This window comes from Elgaria multicarinata, chromosome 1 (assembly GCF_023053635.1).
Source record: "Elgaria multicarinata webbii isolate HBS135686 ecotype San Diego chromosome 1, rElgMul1.1.pri, whole genome shotgun sequence".
Lineage (NCBI taxonomy): Eukaryota > Metazoa > Chordata > Lepidosauria > Squamata > Anguidae > Elgaria > Elgaria multicarinata.
In genome coordinates this window covers 202,912,182-202,931,056 of record NC_086171.1, presented here as the reverse complement: position 1 = coordinate 202,931,056, position 18,875 = coordinate 202,912,182, and the positions used below count along the sequence as shown (strand labels likewise).

Here is an 18,875-nt window from a genome sequence, read left to right as displayed (position 1 = left end):
ACCCTGGCTAAAGGGTCCTGGGGTTTGGCCCCGAGGTCCAGCCCTGCTCGGATCCGTGTTTGGCGATGGGGTGGAGGCCCCTTGGATGCAAGCTGCGATTTGATGCTGGGCCACTCGAGGCACTTCCGCACACCGATCACGAGGATCCGAGCGGTTTTGCTTTGTTTGCTTCTTTTAGGATCGCTAAGCAGGCGGCCAACCCCGGGGTTTCGCAATCCCAGCTAAACCAGTCACGCCACCACCACCCAGCAAAGGTGACTCCGCTGCAAACTTCTGCCCCCACCCACCCCGATTTCCGGCTCCCGGGGCCCTTTCGCTGCAGCTGCTTCCCGCCCTCCTAGCCCAGGGCGCAGCCTTCAAGGTCGGCCTGGTGGGGCAAGAGTCCGACGAGGCTTCAAATTCGAGTCCGGCGGTAGAGCAACAAGGAAGCCGGCGCCGCCCAGCCTCGCTGTACTTTCCCAGGCACGGTCGCAGGCGGCGGTGTTTCCCGTGGTGCAGCCGGCATTTCCAGGGCGATCATGGACGGGCGTTGCCTCCGCTTGGCTCTCCTCCTGCTGCCCCTGCTCGGCGGTTGCCTTGGCGCCAGCGTCTACTTCAAGGAAGGGCAGAGCTGCTACAAGCCGCTGCCACGCAAACCCACCGCCGTCCGGTAAGAGCAGTCAGAAGCGGGAGATGTGGGGCTGGCGTATGTAAAGTTAGCGTTATCCCATGGTTACTGGAAGGAAAAAGCACTTTTGATATGCTCAAGCGCCGTGGAGCATGTGAAAAGTGCCTTTCACTTAAACATCCGTGGGGATCCAGCTACTTCTCTGCCCCCTTCCCATAGAGGGAACCACGCGCCCGGTGGAGTAGCCCAAGGTGCCCGCTCATCTCTCGCGCGCCCTGCCGAGGACGAGCCCAACTGCGGCGCTTGCGGCTGGCGGGAACGTGCCGCTACTTTCCAGTCTGCTTTCCCCGTCACTGGGAAATCCCGGAGAAATGGGCGAGCCGCAGTCGCCGCTTTTACGCACGGTTGGGTTTCCAGCGCGACTCCTTTGCGCGCGCCCGAATCCTCCGCCTTTAGCCTAGCAAGCTGGAGGAGGAGGACTCGGTCTCCACTGCGGGGCTGCGAGTGCCCTTTCTTGGAGTTGGTTTTACCAAAGGAAGTAGTATCGTGGGACTTGAAGCCGGAAGAGTTGGGTTCAAATTCCCTTGCTGGAACGTAAAGCCGGCTGGGTGGTCCTTGGCGTACTACTCGTTCCCCCAGCCTAAGCCTACCTCTCCGGGCTATTGTGAGCAGAAAATTTAATGTTCCACCCCTAAACCGTTCTGAGCTGCTTGTGATAGCTTCCTATGCTTGAATATGGGAAAGGCAGGTTGAAATACCTGAAGGATGGAGCACTGGATATGCTGTGGCCAGGGTCAAATGTAATGTATGAATGGACACAATGCAGGTTCACTCTGGAACTGGACTCTTGTCTCCAGGTGCTAGTCCGGTTGCTGGGCGTGGTGGGGTGGGGGGTTATTTCTTCAACACTTTATTCCTCTTCAGTGATTTGTGAGTAGGGACACCAGGAGAGAGAGTTCTTCCAGGTTTATTCATGTGAGTTATAAGGAATTACAAGGGGCCTGCTTGTAAGGGTGGAGGGCTCCTGTACTGCATTATAGCCAGCCATGCCCGTTTCAAGGTACACCATTCCTGCCTTCCGTTTCTGGGTTCATCCCCAATGGTAAATCAGTAATCTGTGCAGACTTCATTCAGCTGCTCGTAAATTCCCCCCCCCCCCCACACACACACACTTAAGTGTTTTTTCCTCTTAAAGTTTATTTTGTACCAGATTTCAGGCTGCAGTTCAACAGCTGCTGTGGTCACAGCCTCTTGGGCAATCACATGATCTCCAAGAATGTTAAGATCACAGGAGCAGTCATGTGATTGCCAGATGAGGGCAGGTAAAACACAGTGGGTGTCTGTAATGCTTACAGCAGCGTTCCTCAATCTAGAGAGGTCTTGGATTACAGCTCCCATTATCTCCAGCCAGGTTGGGTAAGGCTGGATTTAAGTGTTGGACTAGAACTGGGGGGACCCAAGTTCAAATCCCCCACTTGGCCACAGGGGTGCCACAGTGGAGGCTGGTGGCTCTGATGTCAGTGGGCCAGTGAATCCGTTCCAAGTTTCAGTCAAAACTCTAAAGGAGCTATCAGGCCCTCCTGGACTTTTGGCCCCCTGGACATAAAGCCCATAGTCTGTTGGTGGTGCCTCTGCCTGGCCATGGAGCTCTTTGGTTGGCCTTGGCTTAGTTCTCTTTTAGCTTAACCTACTTCACAGGGTTGTTGTGAGTATAACATTTGTGTGTACCTGTGGGTGTGAGAACGATACACGTTGTCTTAAGCAACTTGGGGGAAGGCTTGAATATAGATGAAAGAGATCATTGAGCAATTGTTACTTAGCTTATCAAACACTGGTCAAAGAGTGGATTTGCTTGCCTTTTCCCTTCCCAAACAGAACCTACCCTCGTCCGCATGAATATTTGGACATCTCTGCACTGCCCAAGAGCTGGGATTGGCGAAATGTCGATGGAGTCAATTACGTGAGCGCCACGCGCAACCAGCACATCCCACAGTACTGTGGGTCCTGTTGGGCTCATGGCAGCACCAGCGCCCTGGCAGGTAGGGGCTTGTGGCATATGAGGAATAACCCTGAGTTTGTTCAGAATGAGAAAATACACACAGGCCTGTGGTGCACACCTAGTGGAAGGTCTGGATGTCCTTTTAATGCCTTTTAGCTGTGTGCCGTATCACAAATAGCCTTTTGGAATCCCCCAGGATTCATTCACTGCGGCACCTCGCCATGCATTGTGGGAAGGAGGAGCAGGAGCTGCTACGGCCTGCTTGCTCTCTGGCTCTCTGGCTGTCAAGTAAGTGTCGTGGAACCCAAAAGAGCAGGTTCCCTCGGTTCCCTGAGTGGGCGGTCAAAGACTCTCAAGACACAATTTCTCTCATCTTGGAAAAGTTTTATTACGAGCAGCCTGCAGTGCTGCAAGGTGGCAACCCCTAGAGCAGCCTTCCTCAACCTGGGGCACTCCAGATGTGTTGGACTGCATCTCCCAGAATACCCCAGCCAGCTCTGCATTCTGGGAGTTGTAGTACAACACATCTGGAGCGCTCCAGGTTGAGGAAGGCTGCCCTAGAGGATCTGAAGGACTGCCCACTAGTTGCAGGCAAAGCTAAGATACTTACAGGGCAACATCCTCAGAAGCAACAACAGAACTTCCTCATATAATAAACCAATCATAACACAGTTTTGCAATACAGTAACCAATGATAGACAAGGCATTTATGCATGTGTAGAGTGCAAATAATTCTAAGACTAGAGAAACAATACGTAAATGGGTATTGGTATTGCAATCCTGGAACATCTGTTCCTTGTGGTTACTATTCTTCCTGTCCTCGCTGGGAGGCTCACACTTTGACTAATGTGTCAACACTTCTTGTTGGTTGAGCAAGTGTAACTCAATACATTTTCAGTTCCAGTTTGGATCAAATTTCTACAGAACTTAATTTCTGATAGAAGGGGCTTACATCAAAACAGGGTGGGCACAGATAAAATAGCCCATTCACACTTTTCCTCGACACAAGCAAGCAGTAGCAATTAGGGATGTGCTCCGCTTCTAATCGGACCGGCGAATTAGAAGCGGAGTGGGGTGCTTCACCTCCCCTTAAAGCGGAGGCAAAGAGGATTGGGGGGCCGGTGGAGCGTTGCGAAGAGGATTGAGGTGAAGGCGGATCCTTCGCCTCGATCCGGAGCTCCGCAAGAAAGTTAATTGGGGTTTACCGGGCCCTGCTGCTGTCGCTCATGTGGCGACAGCGGCAGGGCCCAGTAACCCCCCCCTCCCTTACCTGCGTCCGTCCGCGGTCCCTCGGCTTCTTCAATTGAGCCCGCGGCTCAACCAGGAAGTCTAGGCCGCACTTGCGGCCCAGATTTCCTGGTTGAGCCATGGGCTCAATTGAAGAAGCCGAGGGACCACGGACGGACGCAGGTAAGGCTCCCCTCCCCCTTGGTCCCTTACCGGGCTCTGCAGGTAAGAGAGAGGAGGGAGGGAGCCTTACCTGGCGCCACTCCCCTCCACTGCGGAGCTCCGATTCGGAGCCGGAGCTCCGTGGCAAAGAGGAGCGGACTATGGGCGAAGCGGCGCGGGGCGGAGCGGGCCTGATCCGAAATATTCGGATTGGCCCGCGGGGCGGATCGGGGGGTCCGTGCACACCCCTAGTAGCAATGGAAAGAGCGAGGGCAGGAAGCAAGAGCAGCTGGTGGTGAAGGTGGCGAGAAGGTCGAGTCGCTGAGGCGGGGATGGAGGGTCCATTGCGGGCGTCTTGTCCAAGGGCCCTCAAAACCCTGGAGCCAGCCACACTGGGAAGCAGACATGGTGCGGCACAGGGAGGGGACCTCAGGGCAGCCGCCTCGCTGGATGTGCTGAGTCAAGCATGTACTTTTCTGCCTTGCAACCCTGTAACTGGATGACACACTAGAGTGGTTGCCCCTGTCTTGTGCAATGGGTAAGTAGTTTTAGAACAAAGGGAAATTATTCTGGGGAATGATTGAAGCCACGGAGGATCATATTGCGAGGAAGTTGAGAGAGCAGCTGAGATTTGAAGGGGAAACAAGGGTTTGGCTGATGTCTGCCCTACAGCAGTGGTGGGCAGACTTCGGGCTTGTGGGGTTGAGGGCCTAAAAGCTTACTAGGCGTCGGCTACCTACTGCAACCCATGAGCCATTTCCAAACACAGACCTGTATCTGAGTTACTCTAGATCAGGGATATTTTGGGTAACACAAAGAATCCAAGTGGCCAGCAGAGCTGCACAAAGACCTGGTCGAAGACAACCAGGTAAAGCTCTTATTTTACAGGTGAGGAACACCAAGAGAAGCGATTAGCACAAGGCCAGGCATGGCAGATATCTTTGAAGTTTATTTGCTATTGTTAAAATGTTGGGAAGTTGGAAACCCTGGCCAATCTCCTGCAAGTCACCCAGAGGACTGTCAGTAGGTCCTAATCTACCATCTGCCAGCCCCTGCTCTCATTCACTCTGAGACTCCCAATGCAGTCTGAGCCCCCAAATGCTTTCCTGGATCATAACACCGATGATGATGATGTCTGATGGCTTATTAGGAATCATAATAACAGATAAGACTTCACACTAATAATAACAAGTATAAGTGGGGCCTGCAATGAAATCTTGCAGTGGAGTTGAGGGTTTCAGCCACTCCATTCTATCCCCACCCCCATTTTCAACTTCCCCACCCAACAGTTGACCAGTGTTTCATGCCCACTCAGCAGGCTCAGTCCATAGTGGGCTGTTTTTGATGGGGTGGGGTTTCCTCTGAATTTGTCCCCCCCCCCATTTCATCCCCCTTTTTTTCCTTTTTCTGGGGGGGGTTGGGGTGGACATTATATAGAACCCCCTGACAGTGAAAGCTGTTCAGCAGTGGGATTGATTTCCTTGGGAAGTGGGGGGGGGGGTTCTTCTTTGACGGAGGTGTTGAAGGAGACATTTTCCTCCTCCTCTCAAAATACTAGAACCCGGGGTCATCCCATGAAGCTGATTGGTGGGAGATTCAGGACAGATGAAAGGAAGGACTTCTTCACACAGTGCATAGTTAAATTATGGAATTCACTACCACAAGATGTAGTGATGTCCCACTTTGGATGGTTTTAAAAGGGGTGTGTGTGGATAAATTCCTGGAGGAAAAAGTTATCAATGGCTACTAGCCCTGATGGCTATGTGCTACCTCCAGTATCCGAGGCAATAAGCCTGTGTGTACCAGTTGCTGGGGAACATGGGTGGGAGGTGCTATTGCACTGTGTGCTGCTTGTGGGTCCCTGGTGACAGCTAGTTGGCCACTGTGTGAACAGAGTGCTGGACTAGATGGACCCTTGGTCTGAACCAGCAGAGCACTTATTACATTCTTATGATAAGACTGGCTAACCATTTGTCAGGGTGCAGTAGCTGTATTGCAGATCCTGCCCTAGCAGGCGGTTGGACCAGAAGCCCTCTAAAGTGTCCTCCAATTCTGTGATTTCTGGCAGCACCAGCTTTCAGTCAGCAGAAGGGGATAGAGTTGGAGGAGTGGAAATTAAGGCAGGGGTTATGATGAGAAACAGATCTGTGATCTCCTGTGGTTTTTAATTTTAAAAGCACTATGGGGGTGAGCTTGGAATTGGATCAGGGTGTTTAATGTCCCCCACCCCATCCACCCACCCAGATCATTTTTCCTGTTTCATTTCCATCCCACCCAACCCACAAAGATAATGATCTACCTGCTGCAGAAACAATACCAGTACCCCCTCCCACAACACCCCTACTGTAATCCAATTCAGAGCCCCCACCCCACATGGGTACTTTTAAGTAAAAATGAAAACCATCAAGAGGTCCCATTGGGAATCTCCCACTAGCAAATAGTTTACCTCTTACATCTGGGTCCCAAACACTTTCCCCCCTTTGTCTCTCAGATCGCATCAATGTCAAGAGGAAAGGCGTTTGGCCCTCTGCTTATCTCTCGGTTCAGAATGTAATTGACTGTGCCGGTGCCGGGACCTGTAATGGAGGAGACGACTCAGGTGTATGGCAGTACGCTCACGACCACGGCATCCCCGACGAGACCTGCAACAACTATCAAGCTAAAGACCAACGTGCGTGAATGCAAAGTGCCAAGGCTTCCTTCCTGCATGTAAAGCTGCAAAGAAAAGTGTCTGTAAGGGAAGGCAAGAAATGCAAGCAGCAGCATTCATTTATACCAGTGGTTCCCAATTAGCTAAGTACTGCAGAACCCTTGTTTTCCAAATGCCAAGCCATGGACCCCTCCTTTTGAAAAAATTGTTATCTCTATGGTAGTTACCTGTGCAATTTTTTTGGAGAAAATAAGGGGTAGCCCCTAATAAGCAAAGGATTTTAGGTACTAAAAAACAGACCATAAAAATTGTGACATTTGTGATATTCCCACGCAAAAATGACAATGATTTAGTTAGGAATATAAAGATGAATTTAATTTTACTAATGTCTAGTTTACAATTGAACAAATTATGACATGTCTAGTAGCTACTAAACCTAAATGTGATTGGGAGAAATCATGCCTGTTTTTGTCCCGAACAATCCCTTCCACATCTGATTCAATATTTCCTTCTTTTAATCTCAAATCTGGATCAACATTGAGCCAATTTCTATGCTTGTTCTTCATATAACAAAATGTTAAAAATGTTTATGTGGAACAAAAGGGAACTAGATGTTTCAAAGCTTTTTCACCTAACTTCTTATAACCAGGAAAAACCTTCACCCAGAATTGGTCCAGTCTATATTCTTTGAAAAATGATTTCAATGAACCATCACAAGTGCATCTTGCTCTTCCGCAGATCGAGTTGTTAGTTGTACATCACCACATTCAGAAGTATTCCTTATCCATGAGTTTTCAGGAATCTCTGAAGCTAGTCGCTAAATCACGCAGGTGCTCAGTGATGTTATATTTTACTTCTGGTAGGAATTGGTCATCGGTGGACTCCAGAAATGAATGGTGAATTTGTGAATGGTGCCACGGACCGCCTGGGTCGGTTACGCGGACCCTCTGGGGTCCATAGACCACCAATTGGGAACCACTGATTTATACATTTATTTACAGCCTTGCAAATGCATACAGGAGTTACTGGCAGGGTAGAAATGATGCAAATAAATACGACCCGGCATCAGCTTTTGTGAAGTGAACCATCGTTTGGTCATTTTTCTTGCAAGATGAACTGTACTCTCTGTGACAAATCAAACACATCAGTTGATGTTGTTCGTTTACTTTGCAGCATGTAAGAAGTTTAACCAGTGTGGAACATGCGTTACTTTTGGAGAATGTCACGTGATAAAGAACTACACCCTTTGGAAAGTTGCTGATTTTGGCTACCTCAGTGGGCGAGAAAAAATGATGGCAGAAATCTATGCACATGGTCCTATCAGGTAAAGCAGCACAAGCTTGCATAAGTGAAATTATTACTGGGTTCACGTTTTTCTCCTCCTTTGTTGTTTCTTTTAAAATATTCATTTATTTATTTTATCAACAATACTGCTTAATAGAAAAAACATCTCTAAGGGGTTAAAAATGGTAACTTCCCAATTAGACTACTGCAATGCACGCTTTTCTACTGGCCTATCCAGTAGAATTTTAGGATATTTTAGTATGTTTTTAGTATGTTTTTAAACAGTGTATATTTATTTATTTATTTATTTATTACATTTTTATACCGCCCAATAGCCGAAGCTCTCTGGGCGGTTCACAAAAATTAAAACCACAGTAAAACACCCAACAGTTTAAAACACAATTACGAAATACAGTATAAAAAGCGCAACCAGGATAAAACCACACAGCAAAGTTGATATAGGATTAAAATACAGAGTTAAAACAGTAAAATTTAAATTTAAGTTAAAATTGTTAAAATACTGAGTGAATAAAAAGGTCTTCAGCTGGCGACGAAAGCAGTACAGTGTAGGCGCCAAGCGGACCTCTCTGGGGAGCTCGTTCCACAACCGGGGTGCCACAGCGGAGAAAGCCCTCCTCCTAGTAGCCACCTGCCTCACTTCCTTTGGCAGGGGCTCATGGAGAAGGCCCCCTGTAGATGATCTTAAGGTCCGGGTAGGTACATATGGGAGGAGGCGTTCCTTCAGATAACCTGGCCCCAAACCGTTTAGGGCTTTAAATGTCAATACCAGCACTTTGAATTGGGCCCGGACCTGGACTGGCAGCCAATGAAGTTGTAAAAGGACTGGCGTGATGTGATCTCGTCGGCCAGTCCCTGTTAGTAAGCGTGCTGCCCTGTTTTGCACCAGTTGAAGTTTCCGGACCGTTTTCAAAGGCAGCCCCACGTATAACGCATTGCAGTAATCCAAACGAGAGGTTATCAGAGCATGGATAACTGTAGCTAAGCTATCTCTGTCCAGATAAGGGCGCAGCTGGTATACCATGTTTTTAATCTGTATTTTATGCTTATCATTGTTCCCCACCTCGATCCAATCGGAGAGGCAGGTAAGAAATATATGATGATGATGATGATGATGTGGGGCTGCCCTTGAATATGACTCAGAAGTTACAGCTAGTGTAAAATGCGGCAGCTAGACTACTGACTGGAACAGCTCATAGAGACCATATAACACCGGTCTTAAAGGAACTGCACTGGCTCCAATACGTTTCCGGTCAGAATTGGGGCCTCGATACTTGAGGGAGCGCCTCTCCCTATATCTGCTTGCCCAAGAGCTGAGATCTGTCGGAGGACCCTTTCTCTGTGCCCCACCAACGCAAGTTATACGCTATGGTGGGACATGGGAGGGGGCTTTCTCTGTTGCGGCACCCCAGTTATGGAATGCCCTCCCCTTGGAGGCCCCACGGGCTTCATTTCAGCGCCAAGTTAAGACATGGCTTTTTAACATAGCTTTTGATGGCTAAATCCACCAGCTTGCACACTGTCTTGTTTTAATTGGATTTTACTGTTTTAAAATTTCATATTGGTTTTAACATATTAGTGGTTTAATTTGTTTTAGAATTGTATATTTATTGTTCTATTTCATATGTATGATTTTATCCGTACGCTGCCCTGAGATCCTTGTGATATAGGGCGGGATATAAATGTTTAAATAAATAAAATATCTGAAGGCGCAAACCTGTGCATGTTTAGATAGAAGAAAGGCCTGCAATTGCCAGGCATGCTGGGACTTGTAGGCCTTTTCTTCTGCCTAAATGTGCATAGGATTTCTAAAATATTTTTTTTTTTAGAAAATCAAAGCAGTTGCGTAATGTTAAAATGGAAAAGTCTCCAATTCTGTAATTCCTAAGAGGGTATCCCAGGGGCTGTAGGATATTTGGGATCTCTCCCTCTGGGGGCAGAGACACAGAGAGAGGTCTAACCTTACAGGGGGTGTTCAGACCACACAACCCCTCTCCCAACTGCTGTAGAAACCTCTGCCTCTCTGTTGAAAGGGAGCATTACATGGGCATGTTGGGGGCAGATCGTGGGGACCTGCAGGATCAATAGCTTTTTTCATTCCTGAGGGGATGGGAAGATTTGGGGGAAATGTACACCTCCCCTTTTAAACCTTAAAAGCAAGGGGAAGAAAAAGTCGCTGTTCCTTCCTTCCACCCTACCGCTGTGAGCGTAGCAGCACTTTAGATAAGGGGGTTCCTCTGTCTTGGACCTCCCCCACCAGTAGGACTGCTCTGAAAATTTCTCCAGGCACAGTTTGGTTGACTTGCCTATTCCAGTAAACTACACGCTTGTTCCAATTTTCAAAACAGTTTCTGTAATTACAGTTTTGCTCTTTGCATAATCTCATTCAGTGAGTAAGTTTCTCTCCGTGTATAATGTCTGCTTTCCATTTTAGCCAGCCTTCTAGTAGAGAACCTTCAGCAGAAATTTGTTTATTAGCTAATTCCAGTTCTTGCAGTTACAATTAGATTAGCAATAATTTCCTGATGACTCTTCTGTTAAATTGCCAGATATTTGGTGGTGTAGTGGCTAAACTGTTGGACTGGGAGTCAGGAGATCCGGGTTCTAGTCCCCACTCAGCCATGGAAACCCACTGGGTGAATTTGGGCCAGTCACAAACTCTCAGCCCAACCTACCTCACAGGGCTGTTGTTGTGAGGATAACATGGAGAGGAGGAGGAGGAGGATTATGTGCGCCACCTTGGGTTCCTTGGAGGAAAAAAGGCAGCCCATAAATGCAATAAATAAATAAATAATACTAGCATTCAAACAGCAACCATCTCCATTTTGCCTTAAGAGCCTGTCGCAGGCGTTCCCTTAGTTGTTAACAATCACCTCCTTATTATGTTAGTAACTCCGGAAAGTAACTCTGAATTACCCAAGTGATTTGTTATTTAGGGAGAAATCCTGCAGGCCATAGAAAGCGTCTGGGGGACATAGGATTTTTTTGGATTCCTGGATCCGAGGCTGGAGACAGCGCTCCAACCTCGGACCCTGGAGTCCGCACTTCTCATCCCCTCGCAGCCGGCGCGGAAAAAGCCCTGCTGGCTGCCTCTGTGAGATCACAAACTTGAGCTCATAGAGGAAGAAAAGGGGACATACTGGGGCAGGTGGGGGGCAGGGAGAGCTGGGACTGGGGAAGTGGGAATATGAGCTATCCCCCAGCCTCAGCCCCTCCTCTTATTCTCAGCTAGATGGGTGAAAAAGCCCATCTAGCTAAAATTCATTGGATACTCGTAAGCCTCGGAGTACCCAGGGATCACGCCCTTAGTTTATTTAGACTGCGATGCATTGAATTCAGTGGGGCTTCTGAATAGACAGGCACAGGATTGCACTTTCAATCTAACAGGAGTACCAATTTGTCTCAAGGTGATACCCAAACCAGTCTTTGGTGCATGGTCTGAGCATTTTGCATATTTTTTTACTGGAATCTGCATCATTTACTTAAGAACTAGGTAGAAATTCTTAACTTTTGTGACCTACCCAGAGTGGCTATTCGAAGCTGTTGGTTTTTCATTATTTTAATTAATGTCATTTCATTTAAACAGTTGTGGGATCAGTGCCACTCCAAAGCTGGATGAATATACTGGAGGACTTTATGCTGAATATTCCCGAGGGGCTGTAATAAACCATATCATCTCTGTTGCTGGCTGGGGGGTAGAAAATGGAACTGAATACTGGATTGTCCGGAACTCTTGGGGCGAGCCGTGGGTAAGCAGGGCACAGAGACCACTAACAAGAACCGTCTCTCTCTCTCCCTCTCTTTCCCCCTCTCTTGTTTTTTTTTAAAGTTCTGATGGATGAGCAGGGTGCATATTGTAAAATTTGGGGGCTGGTTTTGAACCCCTAGCAGAGCAATGCTAAGCTCCCCCTGAGGCTGGCTGAGGGGCCAGAGGATACAGCAGAGGTGTTACTCCACCAACAGAAAGGGAGAGAGAGGTCCACTAGTGGGTTGGCAGTAGGCTTCCTGGTTGGCAGTAGGCCCCACGGAAAGGTCTGCAGGTGTGGTTGAGCCACTGGCATTGTTTACCATAGTAGCAGGGCCCATCACAGGGTGTTTCATGGGCTTATCAAGGGCTGGCTCAGATCCACAGAATCCGAAGCCTGGCCACACAGTTGTGGATCGAACCCGAAACTATGCCAGCCCTGGAGCAGCTGCGGCCAGTTTCCATGCCATTGCTGTCAATGGAAAGGAAACAGAAACAAATGTAATGCCAGCAGCACAAAAAAGCTGTGGGCATGAGAGATGTTCTGTCACTGATACCTCCCTCAACCTCGGACAATAGGATTGCTCTGAGGGTGGCGGAAGAGCAGACTTGAACCTTTAAAATGACCTTCCCCAACATCGTGCCCTCCAGACGTTATGGGCTTCAACTCCCATCAGCCCCACCCAACATGGCCAGTGGTTAGGAATGCTGGGAGTTGTAATCTAAAACATCCAGAAGGCACTAGGTTGGGGAAGGCTGCTCTAAAAGTTTTGGTGATATCCTGGCCACTTAAGTCATATGGATGCTGACTTATCTACACACAGATTTGCGTATGAGCAAAACACTTGTTCTTAGTGGGAAACAGGCTCAGCTCCTTTGTTTTAGAGGATGCGTGCATGTTTGTCACTGAGCATCTTCACAGAAGAGGCATTCTCAAAGGGAATGCCTCTTCTGAGCTGCTGCTTGCCACCTCAGGTTTTTATAAGTACTACGTGCACCTGAGATAGCAAAAACATCTGCTGCCTGATTAATCAGGGCCGTGTTTTGTCAATCAAAATGATTTAAAATTCATTTAATCTGACGGATACATTTATTTTACCATTTGCAGCCAATAATAATAATAATAATAATGGTGGTGGTGGTGGTTTGGATTCCACTTATAGAACAGGGCTTTCCTGCCTCCAGCTGAAATTCCTTACATCCCCTCCCGCAATCCACTCCAGAGGGTTAGGAGACGCTCTGGAACAGTGTAGGAAGATGGGAGACACCCACCTCTCTGCTTGCATGAGCAGAACATCCAAGCCAATAGCGTTAGTAATCCCTCCAGCAATGATAAAGGAATGTTTTAACCTGAACTCTGCTGTGGGAAGTAGCCATAGAACCCTACAGCTCACATCCCAAATGAGCCATGGAAAGCAATCCTCACGTGACGGACTGCATCAGTGTGTTTTGTGACCGTGAACACACTAGGGCTCTTGATCATAGAATCATAGAATAGCAGAGTTGGAAGGGGCCTACAAGGCCATCGAGTCCAACCCCCTGCTCAATGCAGGAATCCACCCTAAAGCATCTAGAGAGCTGCACCTCCTTCTGTGTGCCAAGATCTCTTCTCACGCGATTTCTGCCCTGTAGCATCTTTCTGCTTAAGCAGCACAACTTGCCCATGGAAATCTGTTGCCACCCTTGCTAGATTGGGTGTGCGTGCGCTCTCTCTCCTCCCCCCCCAGTATTCATAAAGCAGAAGGCTTATTTTGCAACTAACATTTTCAGCTGTAAGATACAGAAATTGGCTGAACTTGAACTCCTCATGATATGGCTGTAACGAATGCAAATGAACTTCTTGCAGGGTGAACGAGGATGGCTCAGGATCGTGACAAGCGCATACAAAGGGGGGAAAGGAGCAGACTACAACCTTGCTATTGAAGAGGAGTGTTCTTATGGAGACCCAATTCTTTCCTGATGGGGCACAGCTGTGTCTTAGGACTGTTCCAGCAAGTTGTTTCTTCTTTTCAAAGGGACGAGTTGATTTTTCTGCAGAATCCATTAATCGGGGACTTTGGGAACAGTCTTCCTTTTGTATACATTCAAATGAACCGCATGTAGTGACTGCACTGTACGAGGAAGAGTCCGCAAGCACCTTAATTTTTTCCATATGGAAATTAGTAAAATGTGATTTTTAAAAACAACAACACCTTATAGGTTGCTGGGGTGAAGGAGTTTTAATTGTGTAAGAAGCATTTGTAAGGCTTGAGAGCAGAGCTCTTAAATGACTTGGATTTACCATGTGTGAAATTATACAGACAACAAACACCTTGCGTTATGTGCTAAGTGATGAGAACAAACTTAACCGTGGGGTTCAGCCCAAGGGCGGAATTCAATTTTGGAAACACACTTGGGGTGTGGAGGCAAAGGGGACAGGGCTAAGGGCAAAAATGCCAGCATCTTTTAGCTTAAATGCTCTTATTGCCTGTAATGAAGCCTTTGCAGAGGCATCTCAGCCATTCATAATGGGGGGGAAACTGCACAAACCTGGGAAACACCCAATTACCGTTTAGGGGAAAGGGGGCATAGCCACCTGGGGAATCTTGGAAGGCCATATTCAGTCCGTGGGCCTGAGGTTCTCCACCCTTGAGCTAAGCCTTGCCTTTTCTAGATAAACTTTCTAGCAGATCCGCCTCATAGTTGCCTTTTTAAAGTGGAAATTTCTTACCAATGTTATTAAAACAGAGCTGTTCGGTAAAACAGAACCAGTCCTTGGTTCAGTCCAGCCCCAGACCTCTTTCTATCAGCTACCGAACTGACAAGTAAGCATTAAAGGATACATTTGCAACACCTCCTGCATTGTGGCTGCCTCGGAGATGGTGCTGGGGGTCCGGGGTCAGCTAGCTCAAGGGATCATATTGTTACAACTGCACACCAGATGCAGCAGCATCTGTAGGTCAAGTGATGAAGGCAAACATATATGCGGCACCACCAGCAGTTGTGCCCCTGATAGTTGGTTTGTAAGTATCCTTTACCAATAGGGACCCCAGCTGCTAAGCAGCGTATTTACCCCTCTTGCTAAACAGAGTAATACAAGCCCTTTATTTTTACTTATTATTGCATTTATATCCCGCCATTTTTCCCTACAAGGAACCCTAGGTGGATCCTCCTCTCCATTTTATCCTCACAACAACAACCCTGTGAGGTGGGTTAGGCTGAGAGTCTGTGACTGGCCCAAAGTCACCCAGTGGGTTTTCATGGCTGAGTGGGGACTAGAACCCGGATGTCCCGAATCCCAGTCCAACACTGTAGCCACTACACCACACTGACTTTTCTGTGAGCACTTAACGCTGTACCGATCTACAAAAGTGATATGCCGGCAAACCAGAGACTCCACTGTCCTTTTAGGTTATGATCTCATGCACAGCATTTCTTGAGATACCTTGAGGACTAGAGGCATAAACCTTTGCTATTGACACAAACAACGCCATAGAAGGAAGACTAATGAGCCTTCCGCTTGATGTATTTAACTGATAGCCCAAATAATTTAACCTAAACTTTTAAGAACTGTGGGTTCCCCCCCACCCCAGCTCTCGTTTGGCTGAGCGGGATTTACAGAGAGCTTTAACAAAAAGAAATGTGTTTTCAGCTTACAACTCCTGATTCTGGGCTAGGCTCATATTAAGAACACAAGAATGGCTTGTTTTTCTAGACTTTGTTAAATGCCAGTGGGGAAGCAAATTCTTCCATAATCGGCATGGCACAGCAAGGCTACAGATACACCTGGTTAAACTGTCAAAATAAGTAATATAATGCTTCTATGCTAAAAGAAATTGGCCAAAAGATATCCCCTCACCTATCATGTGGGTTGCTGCTGCTGCTTTTGCAACAGTATGCCTTGATGTACAAGGGATGGGAAGATAACTGCATTGATTTGGCTAGACACAGTGCAGTGGAAGAGCTGGTTAAACTGGCTACTGACTTCAATTTCCATTCTTTCCCCTAGCTAGAGCTTGATTACCAAACAGAGAGGAGCCCCAGTGATCTATATGCTTAGCCACTACATCCCTTAATCTCAAACGCTAACTCCTGTAGGTGTGGGAGGCATTCAATTTGCTCCTCATGACACAAGAGGAAAAAGGGATCAGTAGGGAAGAGGAAAAACTGAAGTCCTCTTTCAACAGGACTGGTGTAACGGCTTCCCAGCTCACATGAGGAAGCTTATGCCATTATTTTTATTGGGTTTTTACCCTGCTCCTCAGCTAAAAAAAGGCTCTAGGAGAAGCTTCCAATCGATTAGAAAAGAAGACGGTCCCTGCCCACAGGCTTGCAATCTTAAACAGTCATGACACACATGGAAAAGGAGCTGGGGAGGGAAGAGAGAATAAAGAGAGAGAGAAATGAAGTAGACCAGCAACAGAGCTGATGGGATTGTCCTGCTCCCGAAGGTGGTGAGTCAAACTGGAGCAGGCCCTGATGTTTCCTCTGCCTGCTCCTGTCTCCCTTGCTCTTCCTTCTTCCCCGCAGGGTCAAGATGTCAGTTAGCCCCTATAATAATACATGTCTTCAAGAGACTACAAGGTTTCTTGTTTCAGTCGCTCACAGAACCAGTTCTCATTCCTCATATACAGCACAGGCTTTCCTCTTTTGGCGCTGGACTTGTCTGGTCCTCAGCTCTAGGCCAAAATGGATGTTACTGTAAATCCGTCTTTAAATCAACTGTTCGGGATTCCCTCCCCACCTTTTAAAAACAAAGTAAAAGCAGTTTCGTTTTGGACTCTGCAAATGTGGGGTGTGTAGCATATTCCCTGCTGAAAATCATCCCTCCAGTTATTTGCCAAAAAAAGTTGGAGAATCCTGAGCACGGATTGCAAGATGCACTTAAACCATGAAGGGGGAATGTGCGTTTCTCTAGACGTTGGACTACAACTCCCCTCACCATTGGCTAGGATTGATGGGAGTTATAGTCCCATCAGCCCTACAAGTTCACCCTACATGGTTTAAAGTAATGTCTAGTTTGGCGAGCTAGAAGCAAAACCAGCCCCACAGCACGAGGGTATCCGTGTGGCGTCATCTTGTGCTTTGGAATGGACCTGTGGTCCTCTCACCAAAACATTTTTTGCCATCACTGGCCTATCTTCTCCTTCTTGGCTTTGGGTGTGGCTTTTAGTGAAGACAGCTTCGTGCCAGGCCATGGTGACTTATCTGCCTCTGCTGTCTCCAATCTCCCACACTCTAAAGCTGTGGGCACAGATCAGGCCCTATCTGGCGGCAGAAGCTCCAGCAGCCGGCCCAGCCCTAAACTGGCTGCTAGCGGCTGTCATAAGACACAGCAGCAGCTGCCCAGCACTCCTTGTGAGATTATGCCTGGGTGTTGCCTCCACAGCCATCCCCCTCCTGTTCCTAATCTTCCAGGCACTACTGCCCCTTGGCTCCCAGCAGTCGCTATTTCAAGCAAGGGTAATGCTGCTGCTACAAGCTGCCTGTGCGCAAACTCCCTAGGAAGGCAAGCATGGCCAACTTTGCGACCTTCCAAGCCAAACAATGCCCAAGCACTAAGCCACATATTTTTGCTGCCTGTTGTTGATGGCAGAAACAAAGGCGGTCAAGCAGCTAGTTAGTCCACCATTCATAGCTAGTCTGGGCTTTTTTGTTCCTCTTGGTGGGTCACAAGTTATGCACGGCTGAGGTTCAGGACCCACAAATATTTATGCAGCAGCAAACTGGCTCCCTTCTGGACTGCAGCTTTGCACCATGGTGGAGTAAAACAGCTCTTCCATCCCATTTGCACAGTCAATTGTGAATGGCGAGCCAAAGGGCTCAGGGGGACTTGCCTTTCTAGTGTGGGATTCTCTGCTATTCTTAGATGTTAAAGCTGTATAACACCCAGTGGCGCCTAATCCAGATAAGTATGCGTCTCCTCCTACATTTCATCTCAAGACACTGATTACATGCAAACTTTAGCCCATCATCTCTCACCAGTGGCAATGCTGGCTGGGGCTGATGGGTGTTGCAGTTCAACATCTGGAGGACCACATGTTCCCCATGCCTGCTATAGCCCTATTCAAAAGTTGGAAAAACTTAGTTCAACAGGGAGTGGGACAGGGTTGTGACGAGTATCTCTGCTCATGGGTATCATATGCACCATCAGGCTCCACCCCAGGCATGTGCACAAGCAATGTGAACACCTGCAGAGAGCAGGCCTTTGTGTATACAGGTATACACACGAGCTGGCGCCCTGCACTATTGGGGTTTCAGCACGCATGGAAGCCTCTGTACACAGCTATACTCGTGAAAGAGGCCTCCTTGCAGCCATCCATGCTGTATGCAGATATCTGGAGGAGGAGCTAAATGGCACATGATGTTGAACAAAGTTGTTTTTAAACTGCCTGGATAGGGCTTCATCATCATGTCAGCTTTTCCTTCTCGCCCCCTGCCCCTTGCCTACTCTGTGTAACATCTAGCCTAAGGAACAGATCCAAAAAACTTGTTCACAATTTTGTACATGTCTGGTTAGTCCTAATAAAGGTATTGCCCGATTGTGGATTTGGGGTTTTTACTTATAGACCAGTACTGCTTACTTTGTTTTGTGTGTTCCATTGTTACTATAATGCTACCCTTCCCTCAAGGAGTTCAGGATGGTATACATAGTTCATTCTGCCATCAGTTTATCCTCCTTGGCACCCTGTGAATTAGGTTAGGCTGGGAGATAGTGCCTACTGCACAAGGTCATCCAGCAAGCGAATCACTCCAGTTGACACCAGTCATTCTGATCATTACATCCCACTGGGTCTCCATCTGCCTCTTACAAAGCTAGAAATGCTGGGGTAGCTATACACACCGCATCATCTTTGATTTCTAATGTACCTTTTCGCACAATGCATTTAATCACAAAAAGTGCCGCTCTTAAGCACTGAGCCTGCAGGGCTGAGCTATACAGCAGCTCTTTGCTGACACTCACTACATAGATTTATAGAATAGTAGAGTTGGAAGAAGCCTATAAGGCCATCAAGTCCAACCCCCTGCTCAATGCCAGAATCCACCTTAAAGCGTCCCTGACAGATGGTTGTCCAGCTGCCTCTTGATTGCCTCTAGTGTGGGAGAGCCCACCACCTCCCTAGGTAATTGGTTCCATTGTCGTACTGCTCTAACAGCCAGGAAGCTTTTCCTGATGTCCAGCCGGAATCTGGCTTCCTGTAAC

General features: G+C 47.8%; 1 protein-coding gene across 1 annotated transcript; it reads left to right on the top strand.

The window, feature by feature from the left end:
• Positions 1-392: 392 nt before the first annotated feature.
• LOC134412735 (cathepsin Z-like) lies at positions 393-14,002 on the top strand. The gene is made up of 6 exons (XM_063146750.1): positions 393-649; positions 2,483-2,646; positions 6,487-6,666; positions 7,819-7,969; positions 11,534-11,696; positions 13,539-14,002. The coding sequence occupies exons 1-6, from the start codon at positions 519-521 to the stop codon at positions 13,650-13,652; spliced, it is 903 nt and encodes a 300-aa protein (XP_063002820.1). The 5' UTR covers positions 393-518; the 3' UTR covers positions 13,653-14,002.
• The last annotated feature ends 4,873 nt before the right edge of the window (positions 14,003-18,875 follow it).